At 40.4% G+C, this 23076-nt stretch overlaps 2 protein-coding genes across 2 annotated transcripts; both read right to left on the bottom strand.

Moving 5' to 3' along the window:
• Positions 1 to 924: 924 nt before the first annotated feature.
• th2 (tyrosine hydroxylase 2) lies at positions 925 to 6807 on the bottom strand. The gene is made up of 12 exons (XM_075472476.1): positions 6443 to 6807; positions 5523 to 5697; positions 5261 to 5349; positions 5104 to 5171; positions 4978 to 5028; positions 4736 to 4881; positions 2931 to 3066; positions 2772 to 2841; positions 2629 to 2685; positions 1863 to 1958; positions 1647 to 1780; positions 925 to 1262 (listed from the first exon to the last, which is right to left on the bottom strand). The coding sequence occupies exons 1-12, from the start codon at positions 6758 to 6760 to the stop codon at positions 1097 to 1099; spliced, it is 1506 nt and encodes a 501-aa protein (XP_075328591.1). The 5' UTR covers positions 6761 to 6807; the 3' UTR covers positions 925 to 1096.
• Positions 6808 to 8093: 1286 nt separating this feature from the next.
• Positions 8094 to 22630, bottom strand: pah (phenylalanine hydroxylase). The gene is made up of 13 exons (XM_075472475.1): positions 22519 to 22630; positions 21490 to 21606; positions 16821 to 17004; positions 14514 to 14602; positions 13957 to 14024; positions 13148 to 13344; positions 12144 to 12279; positions 11969 to 12038; positions 11793 to 11849; positions 11013 to 11108; positions 10082 to 10215; positions 9871 to 9986; positions 8094 to 8580 (listed from the first exon to the last, which is right to left on the bottom strand). The coding sequence occupies exons 1-13, from the start codon at positions 22582 to 22584 to the stop codon at positions 8537 to 8539; spliced, it is 1374 nt and encodes a 457-aa protein (XP_075328590.1). The 5' UTR covers positions 22585 to 22630; the 3' UTR covers positions 8094 to 8536.
• Between the last annotated feature and the right edge of the window lie 446 nt (positions 22631 to 23076).

Genomic DNA, 23076 nt, shown 5'->3' with positions numbered 1-23076 from the left:
AGGCACAAGAATGGAGCTGCATCGCTGAAGTGGTTGCCCCATTGCCACGGCAACCTGCTTTTGTTTGGCACCCTGTAGATTTGCGTCCTGGCTGCGGTTTCATGGAGGATTTGTGGATATAGACTGAGATACACTTAAGCATAAAGTGCAAGACCTTTGAGTTGTGTTGTTTGTGTCAATTTTTTCCTTTTGTTTTTCTCCACACACAACATTTTTTTCTTCTGTCTTTTCTGCAAGCACAGGCTTTCCCAGAGAAGCCAGAGCAAGGCTTGATTTACTGTGCAGTAGAATTATGGGTAGGGAACGCTTCCCAACACAAGGTGGCCGGCGTGAGGGTTTGCCAGCCACTGTCTTGATGATGCTGTTGCTTTTCGAATCCCGCAGATGGAGATGATTTGTGTTCTCGAGGGGAAGCTTTGACGTGCACGGCTCTGATGTGCATTGTCGCCTGCGTGGAGATCAAAACGCTGGCCACCCGTCAAAAACACACAGGGCCAAATCCTCCAGTTGAACGCAGAAAGAGAAATAAAGAGAGAAGAGCATCTGTCAGCAGCGCAGCTCCGCGGACCGTGCTGTGGTCGACTGTGAGGTCCCGGTGACCTGGCCCCACTGATGTGCTGGGCCTCAGTGCTGGCTCTGGCCTTGACCAGCAGTGGGAACACGATACTTAAATCATTCATAATTAGCTCCTTCCCTTTGCTTAACAACACATGAAGATAAATGGCTTCCAAGAATTTTCCAAATGGAAATAGTTGGTTTGGATTTAGAAGCTAGAAAATGGTCTACAAGCTGTGTATTGTAGTGGCTCATTTTTCTTTTTTCTTTTTTCTTTTCTAACAATTTTTTTCTCCTCAGCACCTTTTTTTTTTTCCTTTCTCCCTTCTGCTGCTCTTGACTATAAAACGCACATTTTGAGGACACATCTTCATGAAAATAAAACTTTTATTCCTTTTTACATCATCTTCACCGTATACACACAAATAAAAGGCCCTCGGGGACCTCACTACATTGTGCTTTTTACTCAGGAAAACTCTTGTGTCTTGCGTGCGAGTTTCTCTGCCTCCGTGGCTTTCTGATCTCTGCTGCAGATCTGGTCTTAAGATGAGCCGAGCTTCTCCAGAGCACTGTGAAGGGTCTTCAGGTCCTCTCTCATCTGGCTCAAAGCGTTCAGGATCTTGCTCGACTGGTCCAGAACCTCCACGCTGCAGGTAAAGGGGTCGTAGCGAACTGCAAAGGGGCGCTTGATGTTGGCGGAGTATTTCCTGTGGAAAGAAAAGCATGCATATGGCTTAAAAACATTTTGTTTAGTCCTTTCACAATGCCACAAGTATATGGCTGCGGTGTATAATATAGGAATATGTATTTTCAATAGTGCAAATAGTCATTTTTGTTAATTGTGACATCCAATGAAACCGTCAACCTATTAAAAACAGACTCTTTGTAAAAGCGCCATTGACGTGCATGCCAGTCTAAACATCTTAGCATATTTAGTTAGTCCATCAGTTTTACAACCTGATGTGAGAAACTGGGCACTTTCTTGTCTTAATTTGGTATACAACTGTCTTTAAGGTCAGTGTAAACCTCCATATTTAAGTTTAGATGTGAGGTAATGCAGCAGGTATTATGATAAAGGAGTAAGTTGATACCTCATCTTAATCTTTGCATCCTCAAAGCTCTCTGACACAAAGTAAACCGGCTGGTAGGTTTGGTCCTGGTACGGCTGCACGGCTGTCTCCTCCGGGTTGAAGGGCTTGTACTCCGGTTCGTTCGACAGGGCGTACTGGGAGGATGGGTGAAAGACCGTCAGCACAACGAGTACACACAGCAGAACACGCGTGTGCCGAAAATGAGAACAGACTCACAACAAGCTCTCCGTAAGAGGAGAGGAGTCCCGCGCCGTAAGCTTTCACTGCATCGTTCTGCTTGCAGAGGCCGAACTCCACAGTGAACCAGTAGAGCTGCAGATGAAAGATGAAGTTAGCACATAATTTTTGTTCAGCAGCAGCACCTTCAATACTCCTCATTATACCTGCTTCAGTCATTCATCTCTATATGTCTTGTTCCATCAACCCCACCTCCCTTCTCATCCATCCATCCATACATAATCTATCCCTCTTTCCTCTTTCACATTCATTCATCAGTCTATCCAACCAACATCTATCGGTCCATTCTTCCTGTTTTTCTCATCTATACATCCATTCATCATCCTTCCTTTTTTATATCAATCCATCCAACCATCGTCATCCATCTACCCTGCCTCTCTTCCATCCATCTATCCATCCTTTCTTCCTCATTCTTTCTCATCCAATCATTATTTTTCCTCCCAGTCCCTTATCTATCAGTCAATCCATCCTTCCTCCCTCACTCCCATTATCTATCCATCCATCTTTTTCAGTTTACTGCATCCATCCATCCAACAATCATCTATCGTCTCTTTTCTTATTAAACCAGTAATCTGACACGAGTGCCGTCTTTGCCTCTGGAAAAACACTTCCTAAATAATCTGGAGTAACAGAATGACATGCAGTTATTCCGTTTAACCACTAGATGGCACCGAAAGCTCATGAGTGCAGCATCTCATCTGCATGAATATGTTAAAACTCTTTTATGTTTGGAAATAAATCATACCGTTGACAGTTTTTCAATGTCTTCATCTGAAGCTCCGAGGGAGGCGAGCCCAATCTCCTGGTAACATTCAGTAAAAAACATAATGAGATTACATGAAGATTTGGCCAAACCAAAGAAGGAAAAGTGCATTCTGCTGTAATCACCTGTGAAAACTGGGCAAATTCTTTATCTGCCAGCATGGGAATATGGCCGAGAAGTTCGTGACAGCAGTCTCTGTGAGAGCAGATTGAAGTCAGTGAAAAAATAAGCAGCCGATTTGCATAAATAAATAAAAAGCCGGGTGACAGAAAGTGATAACTCACGGCTCGGGGGAGTGCATGGGTGCAGAGGAGTGTCGGATGTACTGAGTGCACTGAAACACTCTGAAGGCCAAGCTGGCGAGGAAGTCTCGGGCGGACAGCAGGCCGGCAACTGGACGCAGCTGGAAGCCAGTTTTCTCTGAAGTGGCCAGAAAAAGTATGAAAAGGAAAAAGAGAAATCATATAACTTAACTTTATTACTTTACTGTCGGTACTTGTTCATCCTTCAGTAATAAGCTCGAGAAGGGCCGAAGTGTGTTTTTAGTCCTGTTTTTGAACAGTATTCCATGAAATAAAATAGATCATTGATAGACTGTAAAATAACTTTCAGCAACAGAGGAAGACAAGGTGCTTTACAAGTGACATAAATGTAAAACTAGTGTTACTCATACAGAAGCTCCTGTAGCTCTAAATCTGGCGTCCAAAGTTAATTTAAACCTTTAAATTTTTAAACATTAAAATTGTGCCTGTGGACACAAATCAGTATATTGAATTATAGCTTTACTCAGTCTCAGTCTGTTCTGATTTATCAGCGATCGAGCTGTTTTTGAGTATGTGCCAAACTAGCTACAAGGCAAGAAAAACGCATTTGAGCTTGTTTTTTATATCATTGAGCAGAGGAAGAAAATCTGTGGGGGAGGAAAAACTCCCTCTGGTGTGACTTTGAAGACTTTTTAACTATCAAGAACATAAATAGGACATTTGACCTCTTTAAGCAATTTCAGCATATACTTTTTCTCACCAAATAACATGCTTTATCTTTAGAGTGAAGGAGCGCCCTCTTAAGCCAGAATACACACACTTTAAATTCTGCATGTTTTGTATAGTCTTAGTTATCTGTTGTGCCCCCTTGTGGACGCTTCCATCAAAGAGAGGAGTACATCAACAGCAAGTATGCCAATAAAAGAGCGGGTTTCCTACAGCAGTGCAAGGTTGAAAAGCAAATATATTCTTGGCCTTATGGTATAGGTGGCTTCAGGCGCATAGAAATATCTTGTTTAAACTTTAACACCTTTCTAACAGCAGGAAGCCCCGCCGACTGCATTCATTTCTCTCGTTTGATTTAATAGTTGCAGAAGCTTCACAAACCTAAAGTCATTTTTCACTTTCTCTTCGTTTACAGAGGAAAATGTTTGCTTTAAGATGAATTTTAAAGGGTAGCATTACAACTAGAGTGGTCACGAAAATATTTTTGCATTATATGATTGTCATAGGCATTCATGATAGCGACATAATCGCAATATCAATGGGAAACATGGAAAAATAAAACCCGTTGTTGTCACATTAACTCCTCTTTGATTTGAAGTTCTTGTCTTCCTTCTTTGGCATTGAATTGGACTCAAAAACGGAGGTGGGAAACTTTTAAAAATTAAATAAAAATTCTTTTAATATCATGATTATCGTCAGTATCGGTTTATCTCAACACAAAAGCTGACACAAGAGGTCACTCTCTACACTTTCAGCTTCTTAAATGCCATCTCTGTGTTTCGCCATGTATAAATATAGATTTTGAAACTTGGAGTTTTGGATAGTTGGTCAGACGAGTAGACACACTTTTTAGACAAAATGACTGCTTGACAAATCAGCCTTTGTCAATATTCTACATGTCCTCCATCTTTTAAGATAGAAACCTTCCTTAATTCTACCTTTTGCTTCTGTAATAGAAATATTTACGTGTACTTTTTACTTTTTAGGGGTTAAATACCAGCCCTTCATTCTTAGTTTTCTTGCCTTTTTTTAATAGGTAATAGAATAAAACAAACATCTTGTTGTACTTTTGCCACCAAAAAACTTTAAGTATTTGTCACCTTTCAGGAAGGCAGACACCTCTCTGAGCTGAGGGATGCGCTCCTCTCCGTAGCCGCACTCTTTCTCCAGCTGCTGCAAGCCGTCCAGAAACTGCCTGCAGGCCAGACTGGGGTAAATACTCCGCAGCTGCTGGTAAACCTGCCTCCTTTAAACACAATTGCACCACACCGTCACGCATTCTGTTATAGAAATCATTGGCACACAGCACATCTGAATCAGGAACTGTGCAAGTCGATCTCACCATGTTGATATCTCCTCTGCTGTGTACTCCACTGTAGGCAGCGGGTCCCCTCTGCAACAAGGAGTTGGTTTAGGAGACAATTCTTTAAAAAAAAAAGACCAGACTGTCTATTGAGATGCAACTCACTGTTTGTGTCTGAAGGCAAGCTCAGAGATGCCCGCCCGTCTCTTTCTGTATTCTGAATCATTGTATCCCTGTAAAAGAAGACAATGAATTACCTGAAAAAAGCTTAATTTTTTTTTTCCTTTGTATATTTTCGCAGTAAAAATGCGTAAACACTTACCGGATGGTCGTGGTCCAGGTCTGGATCAAATTTGGTTATTAACATGTTGCATCTGTCCAGGTCTTTTATCTGTCGAGGAAACCAGGGAACTGTGATGTGGACAGAGAAACAAATTAGTGCTTTTGTACTGAGTCTGGCTGCATGTTATTATCAGCATTAAAAGATAATAAGCAGCACGAAAAGAACTGAAAGGAGCATTCGAATAAGGCCAGTGATGAAGCTGGACAAATGAAATGAAACGATAAGTAAAAAAGGTGCTTGCCCTTTTCTTCGGGTATGGAGCGAACGTCGTCGGCCACTCTTTTCAGTGAGTTGATGAACACGTCCAGGTCAGAGCTGTGAACTTCACACTTCATGAAGAACTCAAGGTCAGGCGAGCTGTTCTTCGACTTCCTCCCCGGCCGGCTTTCGATGTGGAGAAGCTTGGCTTCAAATGCCTGATAAAAGGATGCAAAACAGGACTTAAGAAATGTGCTTTTCCTAATGTTTACACCTTTATCAGGTTCAGCTTTTGCATCCTAGACTGTGTTTGTGCTTCAGTCTTTTAAGTTTCTTACGTTTTTAATCAAACTTTGGATATTTTCACTCAGATTTTCTTTCAAACGATCATCTTTGTCAAATGTATTCCCACTCTGACAGAAGGACTACTCAGAAAAAGTATAAAACTAAGGGTGTATTTTAAGAAAGAACAATAAATATTATACATGATATCTATACTTAATCAAACACATTTTGCCCTCATTGTTTAATACAAATACCAAATAATTAGTTGGATGTTTTTCATTATTTTTCATTTATATACCAAAATCTTCATGTTACTAAAGAGTATTTTCGAAAGTGAATAATCTACCAGTTATTTTTATTAAATGGAGCTTTGACAACGTGAATCTTACTTAGAGCTTTAGATATAGTTTTCACATTGAGGTTTATAATCATTTTATAAAATGTGTTGCATTGCTATGGATTCAAATCAAACATTATTGAAAATTGGCTCTCTGTGCCCAACCTGATTTTCCAAACACGTATTCACCAAATGTTTGTCCAAATTAGCACCCCAATCATTTCTTTTAAAACATTACAGGGTTATCATTTAAAACGTAATACATTTCTACAAGTTTAACGTCACTTTTCTGCAGGTCTTTGTCACCTTCAGCTCAACCTTAACTCCTGTTTGAGTCCTACCTCAAATATTTTCCCCGTTTTGAAGAATCCCGCATTTTTCTCGCTGCTGAGCGCAAACACGACGTTGAGAGTGACCCTGCCGTCCTTCTCCTCGAACACGAAGCCGTCTCCAAACCTGGTGGGCCCCGGGGAGCCCGCGGAGCCGCTGCCGCGCTCCCTGCGCGCATCCTCGATGAGACTCTGCTTCCTGCCGCTGAACGTTTGCGCCGCGCCGTCAGTCTTCATCTGCCCGTTCTCTGCTGGAGGCTTCACGGTCACTGGAGCAGAGAGGTTGTGTACCCTCATCCACTCCGCGGGCAGCTTTAAGTAACCCGTCATGTCACGGCTCAGTGGAGATGAGTTGCACAAGGGCCGCACGTACGCGCGGCTTTTTTGGGGACCTGTTGTGCGTCATGGTGTTACTTCTATTTATGGGGCTCTATTAGGAGGGGAAACGGGTCAGTTTTACAGTGAAGCTGACCAATTCAACCAAAAACAATATTATGGGTTACATAAAGGTCACGTGGTAAAAATTACAAAAGGAAAAATGACCAAAAGGCACCAAATACTCCCTTTCAGCCATTCAGACCTCCCTATGGCAGACAGCAGATATGAATCTTATCCTGTCATAGATTATGATGTTTGTGGGACTGTTGAGTCTCCTCTGTGCACTTTGTAATGCATTAAGTCATTTTCCTCAATTCATTGTTTACCAAAGAGGACAGGCTTAACAGCTTTGAGGTATGTGATATACAACAGGGCTGTTGGTGTCAAGAAGGAACTCATTGTTACAGCTGTGCAGCGGTGTGAGCAGCCATTCAGAAGGTAGTAATGCTACCAAAAAGAATCAATTTCTAGTAAAAGTTGAGGGACATTGTGCATTGATCGGCATTACTGTGACAAATTCTGGCCTTTAGAATGAACTCCCAGCAGGTCAACTCATCCTGAATCTGCGTGACTGACCGTTGAACTGACTGCATTTCAGAGTTCAAATGAATTACACTGCTTTTGGAGTTATTTAGAGGACATTTAACTGAGCAGACATTGAAACCTCTACTGCAGTGTTGCAGCTCCATTATTTGGACTCATGTCCTTTAATTAAGTGCACAACTTCATCCAGATAACGTTACATTTCCAGAGCAACAAGGAACTAAAACTGCGTGAAGAGTAATAATGATAATTACGATGATTAGCTAGTCATCAACTCAAAAGGAGAGTTTAAGCATTATCCTTAACAGCCATTGAAAGAACTCCAAAAATATGACCCTCAACTTTAAAGGCTGGATTCAGAGCAGGGCGATCTTGTGATGCTGAAGTAAAGTAAACCTCTCATTTAACAACGTGAGCCTGTGGAAAAGTTGTGAAGGCGCCCTTTGAAATGACAGTTAGATGACGTGAGGTGGATGAAGCAGCTCAGTAGAGGCATTATGCAAAGAAGTGACGGCAAATGCAAAGTTAAAACACATTCATTCACATGTACAGAAACAGCAGTGTGAATTAAATTTCTTTTGTGTGATATTAGATTAAACAGAGTCGATGACACAAATGGCTTTCCATCTTAATTACGCTGTGTACCAAGCCTAAAGGACGGAGGACATGAGCAAATGAATGTCCAAGAGGATTAATGTTTATTTGCTTTATTTCATGCATACAAAACATTTAATTATCTGAGGAGAGTCTTTACTTCTTTTTTTTTTTTTTTTTCTTGAAATGCATAGAAATAATCAGATTAATGCGGCTGTGCTGCATCACATTGGAGGCAAAAATTTCACTTTGGATTTTAGATTCATTAAAGTCATCCAAGAGAAAAAAACAACAAAAAAAACAACACTGATTCTTTAAAAAAATGAATTCAGTAACATTCATGTGGGTATAATACTAACTGTAACACATTACTTTCTATTATCTTTAAGTAACATGCAAAGCTTTATCCACTAAAATACACAGTTTCCTACTGGCTGGAATACACTAATATGGTCATCATCTAACTTGTATATTTGTTCTAATACAAGGAAAGCTCATTTTCAAGCAAACTAAGCAGAACTGCAAGCAGCCCGATAACCTAGCAACCATTTGATGAAGGAGAGAAGAGATCCAATGCGACTGGGTGTGCAGTCAGTCCAGTTTGCCCAGGGCTTCACACAATTTCCCCATTTCATCTGAAGAGGATAGAAAAAAAGGCAAAGTGTTAAACAAAATGAATCCAAGGAGCCTCAAATAGTCTAAAGGTTGTTATATTTCCCGTCCGGCTGAAAATGAGGAGCACACCAATAGATTTCATAAGTAGGTGATTAAATAGATCTCTTATGTTCTGCAGTTGGCTGGCTAACCGCCCACGGTGCTTATTTTAGGTGTCATTTTTCTATCTTTTTGTCTTTTAAATGCAGGAGCTGCAAGATAAATCTGACGGACCGCAAGATGACAGTAAGGTAGAAGTACATTGTTCATGCAACACAAAGTTTTCTGGATCTACAGCATCACGCTCTCATGATTAATCGAAATCAATCTAACATAATGATTTGGAATAAAAAATGCAGGTATAAATATAACTTAAAAACTTTCTGAGAATCATCCCGTTTTTTTATACTTCGCGGTAATTCACAATAATACAGGGATAGTTGTGATAATATTCAGCAACTTAAGCTCCGTTGTGGGCGTAATTGTTCCTGTGTATTATGCCTGTTACCACAGGATTCCACTAGGGGGCACACCCGATGACTCGGGCCAGAAAACAAAATGCCACCCGCACTCCATTTCCAAAAACGGAAATCCTATTTTCACAAGTATATTTGTCACAAGTATATCTGTGTTCTGGCAAAGACGCATTATAAAGATCTGGGTAACTGCGGGCTTTCACTCCAAACATTTTACCACAGCCAACCCTGTGACCCTACATCCGGTCAAATTTAGCCCAACAGTGTCCTTTCCGGCCAACTACATTTAGCAGCTTGTAAACACGTTCATTTCTGAGGACAAGCACAAACAATACGCCTAACAAACGCAGGATGTGAGGCGGCCATGATAAACGCGCGTATCCATAATTAAATGCAAGTAGTGCTGCTTTGATATCTTAACCTAACCATGTATTTTTTTTATGCCTTAAACAACTGCGACTGACTTAATGCAGCTTAATGCAAATTTCATACCTGTTACAATTTTGTAGAGCACGCTAAAACATACCACATCTGACCATTTTTTTTTTTTTCTGTGAAATCTCTTTTGAGACAAATGTAGCTGTTTTTATAGATTTCTACGAAAGCCCTAAAAATGTCCTGATAACCTATGCAGCTGCTCTTGATGGGCCTCGGTAAATCATATTACTTGGTCTCAAGCCAAAGCAAGCTGGTAACCACTGCTTTGGTTGATGAATAAAACAAATGTATCCACAGAAAAGGAGACTGAGGAGGAGAACTGTGCACAATGGTAACTGATGTTAAAGTGGAGCGTACTGTTGATGCAGTCCGCCAGATTCCTGAGCTTCTGGGTGTTGTCCAGCACTTCGATACTCTGGGTGTAGGGGTTGTAGCGCACTGAGAAGGGCCTGGGGATAGTGCCTGCAAATTTCCTGTAGACACAGACAAGAGATGGGGTCAGCACACAGTCTAACCTGACTGCACACACACTCTGCAAAAGTAATAATGTAAAGTGCACCTGTCTTACCTCACTTTCTCTTTGGCATCTTCAAAGCTCTCTGCGACAAAGTAAACAGGCTGGTACTCTGTGATGGGGTATTTCTGCAGGCTGGTCTTCTCGGGTTCAAAGGGGTCGAGTTTGGGTTTGTCTGTAAGGCAGTACTGAGAGAGAAAAAACAACAAAAACAGCCAAATATGTGTCATTTGTGTTTCAGTTTTTTTGAAAATATAGATTCATATTTCTGAATGAGCGTCTCTATTGCCACTAAGCAGGATGTGCAGCATGACTCAGGTCTTTGACAGAGTGCACATCCTCTGCTGACAGCAGCTGATGTAACCTGTGACCTCGATCTGCTCATCCTCTCTATGCCTGCTCTTACCCACTCAACCATCTCCCCGCCACCCCAGTGACACATTAAACCTGAATCTGAGTGGACCACTAACCCATTCCCCGCACATCTGCTGTTGAGCAACAAGGTGAATGTGCTGAAACATGCAATGCACATAAAGCAAACGGTGTTTGGCTGATGCAGTATTCAAGCCCAATTTGCAGGTTTGATGCTTTTTAACTGGGTAACAGGTTTCCATTCATTTGGATTGAAGAGTTTTTAATAAAACATACTATTTAAGTTGAATTATCATGCAAAACTAGGCAAAATTGCCATAAAAGCAAAGACCATTCAAATTAATAGTAACCAGGTTTATTAATTTGTATTTAAACAAATCTCATATCATCCAAGTAATTTAATCTGACTTGCCTCCATCAGTACAGTAATTTATCTAATTTGATGTGCTTTAACGGGATCATTTTAAGCAGTTTTAACAACCAATAGATTTATCCTAACTCTAAGTAGTATATTTAAAAAAAAAAGACAACGCTACAATTAACTTCTTTTTAATGTGTTGGGGTGTGTGCTCCACTGAAAGCGATTTCTTGGTGTGAGTCAGCTTCCTCTTACCTGCAGCTCTCCAAACGATGAAAGCAGGCCAGCTCCGTAAGCTTTGATCTCAGAGCCTTGCTTACACAGGCCAAACTCCACAGTGAACCAGTACACCTGAGGGAGGGCACAGGGTTCATAAAATGTGATCAATACATCAAAAAGCAAAAAAGAATCTGCAAAAAATGAGACGGGAGGGAGGTTTGCAGACGGGCTTCTCAAGAATCTGAGGTCGTTTGAATTGAAAATGCCAGTTACAAAATCACTTGAGACTGTACAAGAGCAATGTTTGTGCATGTTTACTGTATATGTGATATGATAAAAGAAAAGGCCACATCTGACCAAGAGATTAACCAATTTCTTTCGCCGACCATAAATTACTTTTTAATTTTCTTCATACTGCACCAAACTACAGACATCTTTAGGTTGTAATCAACAGATATAGGGCCAGTATAATCACTCAGCATTGATGGCAAGTTTTTGTTACGGAGCATCTCTGCTTTATCACCAGGTGGTCTGTGAGTGCCGCCCATGTAGTTAAACCGCATGACAATGTGATCGATGACCGCTGTCATGGACATTTCCTTTCACCACGTTTCATTCACAGCTACAAGCTTTTGTTTCTGATGGTTCAAAATCACGCAGTGCCGATGACCTCTTCCATACAAATTCATCACAAGAATGGGTTAAAGAGGGCCTCGCAATTGTTTCAGGTCAGGAGGGAGAACTGTTGTACCCATTTGCTGTTATTTAGTTTAAAACGCTATTTGCTGCGACCGTCTTTTTTTACAATACACTCACAGTCGCAAGTTTCTCGATGAACTCATCAGGGGCGCCAAGAGATGCCAGACCAATTTCCTGTGGAGAGTGGAATAGAGCACATGTGTTTGAAAGAAAACCCAAAAAATGTATTTAGGTATTTAATCCGTATATAGCAGATGAATAATTGACAGATTCTGCTTTGAAAAGGCAACTACCTGTGAGAACTGGGCAAAACAAGGATCAGCAAACAGAGGCACATGTCCCAGCAGCTCATGGCAGATGTCCCTGTATGTAAAAAAAAACCCAAAAAACAGGGCAATTCATTAACTTTACGCTATTTACGGTTTACTTTATATTCTACAGATCGATGCCCAAACTCTCAACACTCACGGCTCAGGTGTGTATGTTGGGTTGGAGCTGTGACGAATGTACTGTGTGGAATGGAAGACACGGAAGGCAAGACCAGCCAGGAAGTCCCGGGAGGAAAGCAGGCCAGCTACTGGGCGAAGCCGAAAACCTGTGCACGCTGCGGGTGAGCGGCGGGGAGATGAAAGAGAGCACAGGATGAGTGCTTGTATTGAATCAGAGCAGACTGAGGAAGTGGGGCATTTGAACCGGTCCTGCCTCCTACATTCACACAGTAAGGTCTTCAAAATGAGCTGAATGATGTATCATGTATTGTGTTATGTAACAACTGAATGACACATTAGAATATTTATTTACACACACATATATGCATACATAATTTTTGAATGTCCACACATTTTAACATTTAAAATTGATAGTGCAAACAAAAGGGGTAAAATCCCAGATTGAAATTGAATGTTTAGCCAAAATGTGGGCCATTACTGAGCCATAAGTGCCAAAAGTAGCCAAGATTAGACCCAAATGTGCCTGCTTTCTGGGTCATGTCAATTCAAGTAAAAATAAAACAATGTACAATATAGAGTAAATTGCATAATAGATATAAGGATGTGAATTATTTAATTCCTTTTAATTTAGCCTATCCTAGTGATACTAAATTGACCCTTGGAGTGAGTGTGAGTGCACATGGCTGTTTGTCCTGTTTGTCTCTATGTAGCCCTGTGATAGACCGGAGGCCCATCCAGGGTGTACCCTGTCCCTCGCTCCATGGCAACTGAAATAGAATAGGCTCCAGCACCCGAGCAACACTGAACTGGATTGAGTGGGCACACAAAATGAATGAATGGATGGATGGATGCATGTTTTACTGCATTTGAGAGATTGAATGAAACACCAAAAAAAAGCAATGCAGCCAAAATGAATGCAATTCTTCCTAAGAAAATTAGAGGCTGCCTCACTTTGAATCTTCTTGATCTTCTTGTTCACTGGGCTTTGTGGGACCTAAGGAGCCCCATCAGAACAGAACTTACACTTCAGGAAGTTGGAGATATCCTCCAGCTGTGGGATGTTGTCCTCCCTGTAGCCACAGTATTTCTCCAGCAGGGGGAAGACCCGGTTATGTTCGCGGCAGGCATGAGTTGGATACAGAGTCTTCAGCTCCCTGAACACTGTGCCCCATGTGACCTTTTCCTCCTCTGTGTACTCCACCTTGGGAATAATTTGGCCACTGGGACAAAGATGAGATCACAATAGTTAAATACTGTACATAAACAGCTGCCACGCACCAAGAAGCCAACATGGGTGCATTAAAATCAGTTTCTTTGTTTGCTTCATCTGAATCTTTAGATTAACGTGAGATTAAGTGACTTTGGCCCACCTTCAGAATCCACACCTAAACATAATTTATTGATTTTCCACATCTAAACTAAAATGTGTTTTAAAATGGCTGCAGGGGTTTTTTAGCCCTGCGTCTACTCTACATTTCTGAGTAAAGCTGCAGACTTTTTTCCAGAATTTGACAACTTAATGACAAATGTTAACGTTCCCATTATTTTGGTCCCTATTCTGGCGTCGCTAAATGTCAGTGCATGTCAGCATCACAGTAATTAAGGCTATGTGAAAGAGGGCCCCCTCAGCTGGCACTGCAGTGGGTTTGGTGCTCTTGTAGTGCAAAAGACCACGACCCTAAATCCTAAATCCACCACTTCTTCCCTGTTAGTTATCCATATTATCATTTAAAAGGAATTGAGGGATACTACTCTCAATAAACCTTTTCCAGCTTTAACTTCTCCCTACAATTGAAGTATAAAGTTTTTTTTTTTTTTAAAGGTGTAGTTACTGTCTGTAGTTGTAAGCGATGTCAGCAAACTCCTTCCTGCGGGCTCTGTACACTGGATCTGTAAAACCCTGAACACACACACACACACACACACACACACACACACACACAAGAACACACAAAGGAGAGCCACGTTAGATCTCATGATCGCAGCCTGGCAGCTCACAGCTAAATCAAAGAGTGGAAATCCTCTGCCGAGGCTAAACCCTGTGGCCTTTGACAGCATTATGCACTCCGTCTCTAACAACAGTATGCAAATACATATTCAAATGAAGCCTTTGTAGAGTGTTTTTCAGCTTATGATGAATACATTTTGCTTTAATGGCGGTGGCAAAAGGGAGCAATTATCTATAATTATAGGGGCTCAATTAAAGCAATGACATCAATTTGTATGTCTACATAGTTTCCATTAGAATAGATGGTGGAGTGCGCCCTGTCATCTCCGCAGCCCTGCTTTTCATGAGACATGTAGGTGTGAGTGGACATGTATTCACACAAACACACATGCAGTGGGCAGGATGTGCTAAACAGAAGGTGACGGATGAGTCAGAACTTACTGGGTGATCAGAATCCAGCTCGGAGCCATAACTGAGGATCTGGTTGGCAAAGCGGTCCAAGTCCTGGATGTCGTTGGGGAACCACGGCACTGGAGGATAATGATATTAATCATTTATGGGTTTTTTTTCAATTTTTATCAATGAATGTCCATTTTTTTTTAAGAAGCAAATGCTTAATGTTGGCAGAACAATGAAAACATTCATACCCTTATGCAACATGTGATGCCAAGTTAATCTCTGATACATTGAAACAATTTGCAAAACAATTACTTCATAAAACTTTCAAGCAGAAGTGAGGTGACATCTTCTGCCAGTCCCAAACCCAAAGTTAGAAAATGGAAAAAGTGGCAAATATTCACCTAGGAGAAGCCAAATCTGTAGATTTTTGCACTTTTGTCGCCTTATTTAAGCTTGAAACATTTATTCCATGTCAAAATTATGGACTAAAAAACAATGATCTGATGAACAATTTAAACTATGTATTTTTTGTCTCAATACAAGAATATTTGCTGCTACTTCAATGATACAAATGACCATGGCACAAATTGATATTGATAAGCTTCATGAAGACATGTACGTTTTTTGCCTATAGGATTTTTTTTCAGAACTGTGGCATTTTGACACTCAGCAGAACAGTGGATGAGGGGCATCTGCTTGTTCATATGGATTTATGACACTAGAAAACACTGGGGCCCAGTCATTAATCTAGATTTTTGCAGTGTGGTCCTGCCTGAGGCCCCAGGAGAACAACAGACCCCTGCCAGGCTCCTCTATAAACAGGCTGTGTCCAAAGCATGCTGTAAATACCCCTCATTCACTTGACCCTGACCACCAGACCACAGGGTCTACACTGAGACCAGAGGATGATCCTTGGTGGCCCCGTCTGTCTCAGCCTGCGTGACCTTGGCATGCAGCACTGCCTGTGTTAGTCTGGGGATGAGACACAGGCGTCCTCTGTTTCTAGCAACCCCGTTGGTCCTCACTAGCCAAACTAATGTCTTTTTGGAAACAACTAATAAAAGGGTCTAGATGCTGGAGAAAGGACATCCGTCTCATTGGCGACACTTGCTGTCTGTTACCAAGTCTGGTTGCAGCCCAACACCAAATACTGTCCCGAGTTGATAAATCGACCATTTAAGCAGTATTAGTGTCAGTTTAATTTCTCCTGTGGGTCTATGGATGCCAGTGTTGGTGCTCTGATTTGGTCAAAACTGAAATATCAGAATTTCAGCTGAGCATTCATAGTGTCCAGATAAAGATTCCCTATTTTTTTCCTTTAGCCCTACTATGAGGTTCACAGTAAGCAATAACAGCTAATGTTAAAAAAGGGTTTATATAATCGTTTCTGAGGCAACTAAAGATCAGCTGAAGGGAAACTCTACACCAATCTTGTTTGTTTTACTGTTGGCAGCTGATGATGCTCTGGGCACTGGAAATGCTGCTACTACTTAAATATACTTTAAAAAAGTGTCTCATTATACAACCCTGATTCAAGGCACAAATGGTTTCAGCAGAATGGTTTCGAAAGGAAATATGCGTCATAAAAATGTAAAAAACTGTCTGAAGAGGTCAAAGTGACAGCATCACATTCTCAACAACCAGAGGAGACGTCGAGGGAATCTTCACAGTAAGTCTATGGCAATTTTATTTGTCAAACAAATATCATACACTAAGGTAAGTCAAAGTTCTTAATGTAATTACTTAAAAAGCTATATACTGCAATTTAACATTTTAAAGACAAAAAGGCAACTAAACAATTGTTAAAGAGTGAAAAGTATTTGTATTCAAGACACTACTTGTATTGTGTGGACATATATCTATTATGATCTTTAGAAGAACTTGTATATCTGTTTTTACCAGAAAATGACAGTAAGAAAAAAAAAATGATAGACATTCATGATCACCTGAAGATTCACCCTAATTTCTTTAATTTGTTGTAAAGCTGAGTGTTTGGCCCTGAAATATTTTGGGGTAAAATTGTTTGTCTGTGATGTACATTAATCTTCTGCAAGTGGGTTTGATCAGAACTTAGCTCGTTCTAGCACTAATACAAACCCAGGTGGGGTTATCTCATGTTCAGCCAAAATGCAGAGAAACATTACAACATTAAGAAGAACAACATTAATGCCATTTTATAAGCATCCCACTGTATTTGAAACCACTGGTTAATAATTTCATCCATTTGTTAAATCTCATCACATAAAGAACAGTGACATCTAAACACATTCAGAAACTTCTCCATTTCGAGGATTTATGCTTGAGTTATTTTGCTGGACATCCTCATACCACAACTGCACACTCACGAACCTGTGTCCTTCTGTTTGTTGCGTGATAGCTCATGCACTTGGCCGCTGATTTGTGTGCGCAGGCCGTCAATAACCTCATCCAGGACCTGAGAGCAGGTGGAGTCCACATTGATGAAGAACTCGTACTCTTCTTTGTTCATCCGCGATGGACGGGACTCAATGTGCATAATGTTGATTCCCTTGTCCTGCAAAAACAATGGAACACAGGGGGTGAGAACATAGCGGATGTATGGTGGTGTAAGCTGTTTATGTGCCCATCTTTGAGTGGAATTTATTTTTTTAGACGATAAAAAAAAAATCTGTTGTTAAAACGAGGTCAAAATAAAAAAAAAATGACTGCATGCTGTAATCAAATAAGCAGGGTTTTGCTGTTGCAAACTGCAACAATTCCTTTTTTCACCACTAGATGGTGGTGTTTGGTTACTAAATTGTTGACTATTTATGAGACTGTGTTGCCAAGCATGACCTCCTGCCTGCAGGCTTGAACTTTATCTGCAAACTAAATCAAAGCCAGATACACAGGACTTGACATAATGAAGGGTTCAGGATACATTGAATTTATTGAGTGCAAAATTGTGATATGAATCATCCTGACGTCGAGATAGTTTAAGCCCTGTGGCGTGACACAAAACCAATGGGCTTCCAAACTTTTCTTGTTGTAATTAACAACTTCTTCTCAATTACCAACATGAAAGGAGTCTCTCCCACGTGTATGGGATGTTGATGGTCAAAATGTTTTTTTGTTTATGTAACTTTTGGGGAGGAAGAGGGTGTATGTTGTTCTCGGTCTACTATAGGCTCAGTAACAAGGAGGGCGTGAGCAGCAGGGCCTCCTGTTTTCTCCCATCTGGATCTTATTCCCCGTTTAGGTAGGTTTTATATGGGACCATGTGGTTATGCTTCCCTCTGGCGTAACTATTGGCATGACCAAAGATGAATCCAGGTTGGCACCTTAAAGAAAAACGTGACTTTATGGACTTTCTAAACATATTGGATAATAATAAACCACTGTTTACCCTTTGAATTGCCAAAACTAAAATGAGATCTACTCTACATACAGAAAATGAGATGAGATGATATTAAATTGTTTCTAATATTCTTATCTTTTAGTTACATCTAGTGAATTTAAAATGGAATTCTATTTTTGCAAACATGTTTGTTAAAAGTTGGGCGACTTTATCTGTTTTTTCTGAGTAAAAAAAGAAGGCTATCAACAGATATTGCTGTTCGTGAGCAAAAGAAAAATGCTGTGTCATGCACACTATTGGTGGCCTGGTCCAGATTAGAACAGCAAGTCCGAAACCCTACAGCCGGCAGGATGCAGGGTCTGTACCCCTCAGAGCTGTCCCGCCGCTGTGAGGCTGGTGACAACAAACGTGACTCGCCTGAGGTGTGAGGGCAAGGTCGGCCCCTGGCCTGACTCGTCACAAGAAAACCATGCTGCTGTGTCATGTGTCCCATGTGGATAAGCAGTGAGCTCTTTCAGAACAAAATATGGAGATTAGACATTAGAGGGAGCACATGATAGATGCCACATGGCTTTACAGAGCAGCCGTATCAGAACATACTTCCAGGATTTTCCTGGAAATAAGCTCTCTTCAAAGCTGTCAAAGACTAGAAGTAATTGTTTTTATATTCAGCAGGGATTCGGTACATGTTACAACACAGCAGGAGAGGGAAGTTTGCGTAGATGATTTGGGGGACATTTGGTCTTTTTTTTTTTTTTTTTTTAGAAAAGTTGGAAAAAAAAAAAGGTAGTAGGAGGAGGGGGTGGAGCAGGGGGAGGATTGTTATGGAGGGAGCTCATAGGTTCAAAGAGGATCCTAAAGTTTACTGTTGCAAGTTGAGGGTAGCATTTGGCACGTACTTGGCATTGATCAGAGTCAAAACACCCACATCTCCACCCCCAAGAATGTGTGAAACTGAAGGACATAATTTCTCCACAAAAATGCGCATCTTTAATCTAAAACACAATTCATGTCGGCTGTTTTCCGTGTTGTTGTATTGTTTTGGAACATGGAGTTCAATAGATGTGTTTTGGCGGAACGAAAAGTTCAACCTGTGCCTTAGTAGAACTGTGTTGCCAATCATTGTTTACTCAGGGCAGTCATATGGTCACGTACGCACAGAGACGGGTTATATTGATAATGATAAAAAGAAATAAAAAAGATACACAAACCTTGTGGTTGCAACTACTAAATTCCTGAAACCAAAATTTAAAAGTAGAAACCCAAAAAGGATTTCAAGTAAAACAACAGATGGTACTGATGAATCAGAAATGAAGTTACTTTTTGTCACAGCTACAGCTGTGCTATATTTAGGGACAGCAACAGCTGTGAAATTCTGGGAATACGGTACCAATAATAAAGACAGTCGTTTTGATCAATCGGTTGATCGTCGATACAATTGTTTACCCTGTCAAGCCAAGGTAAACAATGAAAAATGCACTATGGAAAATAACTGTTATGAATACTAATATTTAATAATGTAAATAAATCTTGTCAGTTTCAAAGCAAAGTCAATACAACACAAATAGGACAAACTGGGGTGGAATTTCAGTTGCTTCTGATGTTGGGTTGATATATCTGTGCATCCCTAGTTGTATGATAACAGCATGGTAATTGGACACGCTTCTGACAAGCTTTTAAATTAGATTTTAATGTAAGCATTTACAAGAGCAACACTTGGGTTGTGGTAGCATCTAGTGGCACAACTGCAGATTGCAACCAACAAAGCATCGCCCCAACTTACCCTCCCCTTCCAAGCAAGAAGACGTAACCACAGTGGCTGCAAAAAATTGTGATAATTTGTTTGGCTGCTTTATACAACTATTGTGACAACGTTGATACAAGTTGGTAGTCCTAAAGAAATAGGACATCTGTAGGTCTAAAACCCTTCTTGTAGAATAATGGGGAAAAAAACGACAATTTTTATTTTTACATGATTCTACACCAATGAAAACATAGGAAGAAAGATATGAGGATGCTAAAACAAGCCAATCCTTTCCCAATACCAGAAGTTGCATGTTTACCCTCTCCACAATTGGTCTCTACAACTACATGCTAAAGCAACGTGAAGGCATGGTATTACATTGCATCCCGCAGGCTGTGTTGGACCACTGTTTCTAATAATCATGACTTCCTGAGATAGTAATTAATTCTTTTTGACTGTACCATAGATGTGAGCCCACACAGCTTGACTAAAAGTGAGTTTTTAGCTTTCCTGCAGTCAGGTAAAATGGCTAAATCTCTTCTTTTTGTGTGAAGGTTTTCTGCTGTCAGTTTAAGGGTCTCCATTTGAGACATTAAAGTCAGTAAAAGTGTATTTCTGTAAAGAAATAGTGAGCTGTGCCTACTTTTACAGCACAGTGGGCAGCTCCCTCAATAAAAATGGACATGCTCACCCGTGTTCCAAACAATACCAATTGTAGCCAGAGCCCATAAATACCGTTGACTACAACAGAGTTATTTGACGTAGGACTAAATAAACTATTTCCACAAGCCATGTGGATGTTAGAAGTTTTTCTGACCAGTTAAAAAATGGCTTTACACACCAGAAAAATAATGTGCATGAGATACTTCACCCCAGCCATGCAAGCAGCCTGTATGTTGACAAGCCTTTAGAAATATTGTGTCATTATTAAGGTTGTAATTTAAGCTGGAATTTATGGGACATTATCTCCTTTCCTTTCATAAAAGGATGATCCAATATTTCCATAGGAAAAAGATAAGGATTACAAAAATGTCCTGGTACTTTTCCTTAATTAAATCCATAGTGATTTATAAAGTCAATCTGTATATAAACCCAGACTTTTAAGTTACCTGTTAACTGTTTAAAGAAAATGAAAAATTCTAACTTGTGAATCGACACAAGCCATCAATTCACAACCACAGAGGTAGGAGAATTTTCTCTCGGTGCTGTCTTTTATTATTACAGAAACCCTGAAGCTACTTGCCATATTTGCACACGACCGATACACAAACATCTGAGATAAGCGCCATTTGTTTGGTTTACTTTTTCAAAGGGCCAGAAAAGGCCAGGGTAATGAAAGTGATAACAAATGAGCACCAAATTCATCGTCCTAAATGTTATTTTACCACCCAAACACTGGTGCAGTTTACTGCAGATCAAATTAAAATCACGGTGTGGATTGTGACAATGTGATAAATATATTTAGAACCTAGAACAATACTTCCTGCGAATATGTCTTGTTTTGTTTAATGTTAATCAGTAACTTTATGGACCAAAGAAGCCGGAGAGTGCGTCACCAAGTGCTGGTCTCTGATTCATTGGATAATTAAAGGAATAGTTTTTTTACACAGTTAAATGACTAAACTGATAACAGAAGCCAAAAGTTCTCTTTAAGTTTAATCCACTGAGAGGTGAAAGGTGGTGTAAATTGTTTGCAAGAAAACCTAAAATACTGAACAATTCCTTAAAGCATTCAGCCTTTATACTCTCTTATAAGCTCTTTTGGAAAATGCATCTTTTGTGGATCTCAGTCATTACAATCCCATAAATGTTTAAATTTCATTATGTTTGTCTTTGAATTTCTCTTAAAGTGGACAAGATTGGCTTAACATCCAATTTAGAGATGTGGATTTCTTACATTTCCCCAGTCTCATTGTAGAATAAAGCGCCACACTACAGCCCGTGATGGGACCTTTTACCTCAAAAAGTCGCAGGGCCTTCGCTAAAGCCCCAACCTCTTCTTTCAGAGAGAAGATGCAGGAGGTCACCCCGGACTTGTTGGTCTCCTCCTCCAGGTACATGGAGCCCCTTCTCTTCTGCTCAGAGAAAGACATAAAATTTAAAAAAAACACACAGCTCCAGCTAGGAGTCTTTTTTTTTTTTTAACCCTAACTCTAGCAGCAAATCAGTTATAAGCTTACAAAATACAAGCTGTTTTTTAACTCGAGAATATGTGGGAATCTCAAGTATCTTAACACTTTTAACCGCAGCCATACAGGCAAGCATGTCATCTTGTTTAAATCCACGACATTCTACAATCAGGATATGAACTAAAAACTCAAAGCTTTCCCATATTTTAACCTTTGGAGGCTAAAATGAGGCCCCTTGTGGTGTTTTCTAGACCACATGTCCTCAGTGGACTTGACCCAAAAAAAAAAAATCACGAAAAAAACAAAATTTCCTCCACAATCCTACTGGTTATAAAGCATGTGACTTCAGCAGGTGAAACAAAAGCCCTGGCGAGATGGCATTCCAACATGTGGTTAAATTCATTTTTTGAAAAGCCAGTGTATTTTTTTCTAAAATGCTCAAAGTGCACACAAACCAACACCTGAAATTACAAAGCAAAGTCCTTTCAGGAGCACCTCATGTTTGACACTTTTGGCAGCAAAATACAACTCCAGACTAATTTTCGCTCAATAAACTTTAAAGGTCATAGTTGTTCGTGCATCTGATTTCCCAGGTGCATAATGAAAGCGCGCATGGTTTATGTTTTTGTTCGACCCTTTGTCGTCGAACGGTGCCTAGAATATTCCAGCTATGACCAGCGTTGTTATCGTTCTTAAAAAAAAAAAAAAATACTCATCTAAAACGGTAAATTAGAAATTATTTTCTCACGATTATGATAAATAATGGCAACACGGCCCAAATAAGTTGATATGTGACTACGGTAAAGAAAAAGACAAATGTCGCAGGTCTACTTAAACATGTCCATAGATGAGGTTTACCCCTGGGCCCCTCGTCTCTGCCTCTGGGCTGTAGGTTCCGTTCACTTTCTTATAAGCAGCGTCCATCCTCTCGCGGTGCAGGTAAGCAGTCTGTGCGTGCTGATGCTGAGCCGAGAGCTTCACTCCAGTTTGTGTCAGCAGCCGCTGTCTATAAAAGTACGTGGACCACGTGACGCCACACCCCCTCTGCATCGGTATGTAACTGGACGATTGTTGTGAAACAGCATTATTATGGCACATCTGGTTCTTGTTGCGCACCGCTGGGTTGGACTCCTTGTGGGATTTGTCCGAAAACTTTTTTTTTTATACGCAGCCTTGCTGACCTGAGAACAGGTAAAATAAACTACATGCATAAAGATAAACGCGCTTTTATTACTCGGTTTGATCATATTAACAGTAAAAGTAAAGTAGGGCCTTCACCCCTTTTCAAGGTTTTATGTATCAGCACAAAATAGAAAGAAACAAATCTGATCCTTATCGAGTCTTACAATTAGTTCAACCTCAGATGAACAACAACACATATTACATATTGCACCTTCCCCTCATTTATTTAACAAA

The sequence above is a fragment of the Odontesthes bonariensis genome, chromosome 8, assembly GCF_027942865.1.
Source record: "Odontesthes bonariensis isolate fOdoBon6 chromosome 8, fOdoBon6.hap1, whole genome shotgun sequence".
In the NCBI taxonomy this organism is placed as follows: Eukaryota; Metazoa; Chordata; class Actinopteri; order Atheriniformes; family Atherinopsidae; genus Odontesthes; species Odontesthes bonariensis.
Note: the sequence above shows the minus strand (reverse complement) of the source record. Positions and strands in the feature narration are given on the sequence as shown.